At 40.0% G+C, this 5,010-nt stretch overlaps 1 protein-coding gene across 1 annotated transcript in view; it reads right to left on the bottom strand.

Moving 5' to 3' along the window:
* FSTL5 (follistatin like 5) overlaps positions 1-5,010 on the bottom strand; it is a 570,868-nt gene that overhangs the window by 516,699 nt on the left and 49,159 nt on the right. The window contains exon 2 of the mRNA XM_006156498.2: positions 3,445-3,586. Within this exon, the coding sequence (XP_006156560.1) occupies positions 3,445-3,570 (126 nt within the window). The 5' untranslated portion in view covers positions 3,571-3,586. The remainder of the gene's footprint in view (positions 1-3,444; positions 3,587-5,010) is intronic.

The following is a 5,010-nucleotide window of genomic DNA, read 5'->3' as shown; positions in this document are numbered from 1 at the left end:
AAGAAGTGTGGAAAATGGCTAATCAAACCAAAGATCTTTTTTGTCTATTATGTGTTTTATATTTTTCTAGTCAATACTTAGTATTTAATATTAGTGACAAATGGTATATCTCCTTATGCATTCTTTCAGTCTTACAAATATATTTATGTATAGATAGATACACACACATATGTGTGTGAGAGAGTATTCTTTGAAGCTTAGATAAAACTATATAGGTTAAAATTACAGCTAAAAATAATTTATATAATGCTAAAAATAATAAAATAATTAATTTTTAAAATTGGGCCAGCCTGTGTCACGTTGGTTAGGGCAGCTAGATCCCATGGCCTAATACATGATTCGAGTCTCAGTCCTGGCAGCTTGAAAAAATATTCTGGGAACATGTGCATGAATGGCCGAAATACCAAAAGGGGGAGAAACAGAGGGGATTGTGGTGTGACCTCATCTTCCCATTTTCTCTCTTCCCGGCTCTCTTTCCAGTGAGTGTACGTGCCTTCTGGCAAAGTTACTTTTTTTAAAAAAAGATTTTATTTAACTTAATTAATTAATTGATTGATTTAGATGACTAGAGAGGGATGGAGCAAGAAAGAGAGAGAGAGACAGTGAGAAAGCAAGACACCAGGTCCAGGACTTGAACCGCGGCAGGCCATGTGGAAGTCCAGTGCTTCTAACCATCATGCCACCTGCTGGCCCCATAAAATTATTTTTAAATTAAAGAAAAACATTTTAAAGAAAATCTCCTGGTATTTTCTGATAAATGACAGGGAAAGGCTATTTTACTGAACTTATTAATTATAATTGCTTATAGAAATACCGATAAATATATGTATACATGATACATATATTAATTTGTTTTCAGCCTTCTAGACATCGGTCAGAACTTCCTGTTCCACATACACGGAATTTTTCAGGTATTTACCAGGTGCAGATCCTGTTCCAGGTGCTGGGCAGGGTGGACGGCTCACACCCTGAGGCGAGGATGTGTCCACAAACTAGTAAGTGGGGATGAGCTCTGTGGGTAGAAAGGACTCACAGCTTGTTCGTGACCGTTCTGTTTTCTTCTTTTTAAAAATACCTTTGGGAGAAGTCATTGTCCACTCACCAGAGAAGGCTAGGGAGAGGGAGTGGAATAAAGCCTCAGCCCCGTGGCTGCTCCACTTTCAGTCAATGAGATCAGTGAAAAAGATGACAGGAATTCCTGGAATCCTCAGAGTGACCGACACTAACACAATGAAAGCTATACTACAAACATGACGGTCTCAGAGAAGGGACGGCAGTGCTCGAGGTGCAGCTGGCGCGTTCGACGGAGAGTGGACAGTCGGCCGCGGTTTTCACAGGAGTCGTACAACTCCGAGCCACGCTCCATACCTGTCCAATATCCGCTTCCTCTCTCTCTCTCTCCCTCCCACAGTGGCACACGCACGCACATGCATGCACACACACACACACTCACACACACCAAATGCCTTTATCTTAATCTCACCTCTGTCTGAAACTGTTTCCAACTTAGTATTACCATGTCACTCTGCCTATGCGCTTTTAAATACCAACGAGGACATACTTCTACCTGGTGGTAAAGTCACCCGGAGGTGGGGAAGATCGGAGGTGGCTGCGATCAGTTTGGGTGGGCATTCACGCTTCCGCACTAGTGTAACTCATCACAGCTTTTCTTTTCTCTGAATCTCATGGCAGTGCAAAAGTGGCTTATCTTTACCATTGAACTTTAATTCAGAGCAGTTCGTGAATGTACACACTGTGCTTAAAAACCTGTCACTTAGGGCCGTAGTCAGTTAGGGCCATAGTCAGAGAAGCAGCCACACATTCTGCCACCGCACCAATGCCACTGATTCATTAAACAACATCTACAATGTTCATGGAACCAGAAATAAAAGGATGAGAACGACAGTTCTCCTGAACACATGTCACTAGGGAGAAAAACGCCACGGGGAATCGCTGGGGAAGGAACGCTGTCAGACAGCTTGAAACGTGGCTAACGTGTCCGTGAGGAGCAGGACACCATCGGTAATTGAAAGACAGTGGACAAAGCCAGGTCTCCTACAGCACGCATTGACACTAGGACTTTAAAACTTATTTTCACAGGGGAACACATTTTTCAATGTTTTTTGGCATTGAAGTATATTTTCACATTTTGCTTAATATTCTTTTTCCTGGCCATCAAACTTATTCTTTATGTTATCCCTCGCTTGCTCTTGATAATTTATTTTAAAAATGTATGCACTAGAAAAATTCCTTAACGTTTTGAAGATTTTTAACTTATCATCTATAAAATAAAAACAAATATATTTTTATAAGATTAATTGAAGATTAAATAACACAGTTTAAAATTTGGCCCAATATTTAGAATGCTTAGTAAAGATGAGATATTTCACCAAAATACTGCGATACTTAGAAAAGAATTTCAGCAAACATATATGCAATGTAAACACCGATAGCATATATAGAATGTAAACTCAGTATTTATTTCTAGAGTTTTCTAAAGACCAGTAGAATAAAAAATTTTACAAATATATATAACTTCTCTCATAATTAGAATGTAATTTTTGTGTTTTCTCTACTTTTTATAGTAACCCAAAGTGAATTATAAACCTTTACTTGATTTAATAAGAAATTGCTTGAATATTTTCTTTGCAGTATCATGGGCTGTCAAAATAAAAGCACTAGTGGGACCAGCAGTTGACGTAATGGCTATGTCACTGGACTCCTATGTAGCCAACCGCAGTTTGAGTCCCAGACCCGGTGGCTAACTCACGCCGGGCGCATGTGCGTGAATGCCTAAGATCCCAAGAGGAGCATGGAGGAGAAGGGATTGCACTGTGGCCATGCCCCCTGGGGGGTGATTTCTCACTTTCTGTCTCTCTGTCTCTCTCTGTCTTTCTGGCGAGTGCACACTCCCTGTAGCACAGGAACTCGAACCGTGGTCAGTTATGTGGGAGTCCAGCGACATAGCCATTACGCCAACTGCTGGTCCTTAAAATTTCTGGTAATTTCTATGGAAATGTATCCCATTGCCAAATCTTTATTTGCAAGATGTATAGATATCTTTTTATTTATTATGATGATAAATTCCAGAGCATAACACTTTGTTTTTTTAGTTTAAAATGTTCTAAACTTAAATCAACATGGAAATGATAGCAATTGCATGGCTTATTTCTCCTTAATATATTTATTTTTGTGAATGTATTATATTCACTCTGTGTGAACTGTGTAATTTTTAAATGAGTCTTTACTTTTTTGTCATGAAGTATTTAATTTTCAATACTGTAAATGCTACTTATTTCAAGGTGTACAGTGTGTATTTTTTAGTAATATGGAAACTTCTGTAAACATATTCTGAAATAAATGCCCTTACATGAATAAAAGACAACCACCAGCGCAGTTAGTACTTGGCAGGAACAAGGGGCAGATTCAGAATTCTGACTGTACCTTATGTCTCAGTCGCACGAGGGGCTGGTAGGGTTTAAGACTGTACCCTGCTTCTTTCGTTGGCCTTCCTTCTGCCTCCAGAAAAATGAATCCGAGTACCAAAACTGCTGGCCAGCACTTAAACATCCTTCTAGCTTTTCACCTGCAAAAGTAAAAAGGCAAGTGATGAGGAAAAAAGGCATTCTATTTGAAGAAATATATCCGGAAATATTCAGTATTACATAGAAAGTTCCTTAGACTCAATCAAAACTGTTTGGTGGCTGCCGACTGAGTACAGCTTAGATCAGCATCTTGGGAGATCATCCCTTTGATCATAACATACACCGTTGGATTTTTGGTGTTTGTGTTTTTGTCTTTTTAAAATTCAGACAGCCTTACAAAACATAAAATAAGTAGAAATGTAATAGTCAATAAAAATGTATTGAGGAAAAGGATTAATTTTAAAAAGAAGTTGGAATGAAAGGAATAAAAAAAAAAAGAAAACATTAAACCATGGCTACTTTTCTAAATGTTCATATAGACTATAATATAAACATATTTATAAACCTTGAATTCCTTTTATGTTTGGTGGATATTAATAAAACTGTAGCTATTGTAATTCGCTGGTGAACGCCGGTGAAAGGTTAATGAGACAGTCTTCTTTGGTAGGTACTTAATAGATAGAGTATGATAAAAGTTATACTGAATAGTGATGCTGAGTGATTAATCTATTTTCCCAGCAGTATTGCAAAGAAAGACATTTCCTAGAAAATTGCCTTACAAGTGCTTTACACTACAGATTCTATGACTGTTCCCGCTGCTCCATGTTTTGGATACACCAGAGAAGTCAGATGGCATAAACTTACTGTCACGTAAACACCGAGTCGTTTCTGAAAGATACGCATCTAAGCTTCCAGTTCGATGTGTCCGCGCCCCCACTCCCCAGCACACCTCCTTCCTGACTGCGGACAGACATGTGGACGCCATCTCTCAGCTGTCTAAGCCAAGCTCTGTGCCGGACCTCATGGGACACGACCCAGTGATTAACCCTGCTCTACAGGGTGTTCTAAACTACCTCTCTCGGTTATTCTCTTCCATCTTTAATCACGCTGAAATCACCCATGTTGTGGGATAATTTCTCTCCTCTACTTTTGGAATTTTCTAAGAGGGGAGTACATTCTGCCTTTCCTCTTACCCTAGTCCAATTCAAGCGTGCTTGTGCCCGCACTCCTCTGTCAAAGCAATTCCCAACTCTCTCCTGGATAAACTGTGTCCTCCAGTCACAAAATCCACAGGCATTTCTAGACCCCATTCTCTGAGATGTCTGCTGGCCATCCCTCTGATCTCAAGGAGCTCTCTCTCTCTCTCTCTCTCTCTCTCTCTCTCTCTCTCTCTCGTGTTTCTGCAGATATTTATGAAATCCACCACTCGGTCTTCTTGCAGGTCTGTTCTACCCCTTGGTTTTGCCATTAAATACTGCGGTGTATGAGCTCTCACTGTCAGCCACTTTGACCCCCCTCTGTTTGCTCAGCGTCTGCTAACTCAGCACAGCCCCTGGCTTTCTTTGTAGGTGCTGCTTCTCAGCCA

This window comes from Tupaia chinensis, unplaced genomic scaffold, assembly GCF_000334495.1.
Source record: "Tupaia chinensis unplaced genomic scaffold, TupChi_1.0 Scaffold000494_1, whole genome shotgun sequence".
Classification (NCBI taxonomy): Eukaryota; Metazoa; Chordata; class Mammalia; order Scandentia; family Tupaiidae; genus Tupaia; species Tupaia belangeri.
This window is presented reverse-complemented; position numbering and strand designations above follow the sequence as displayed.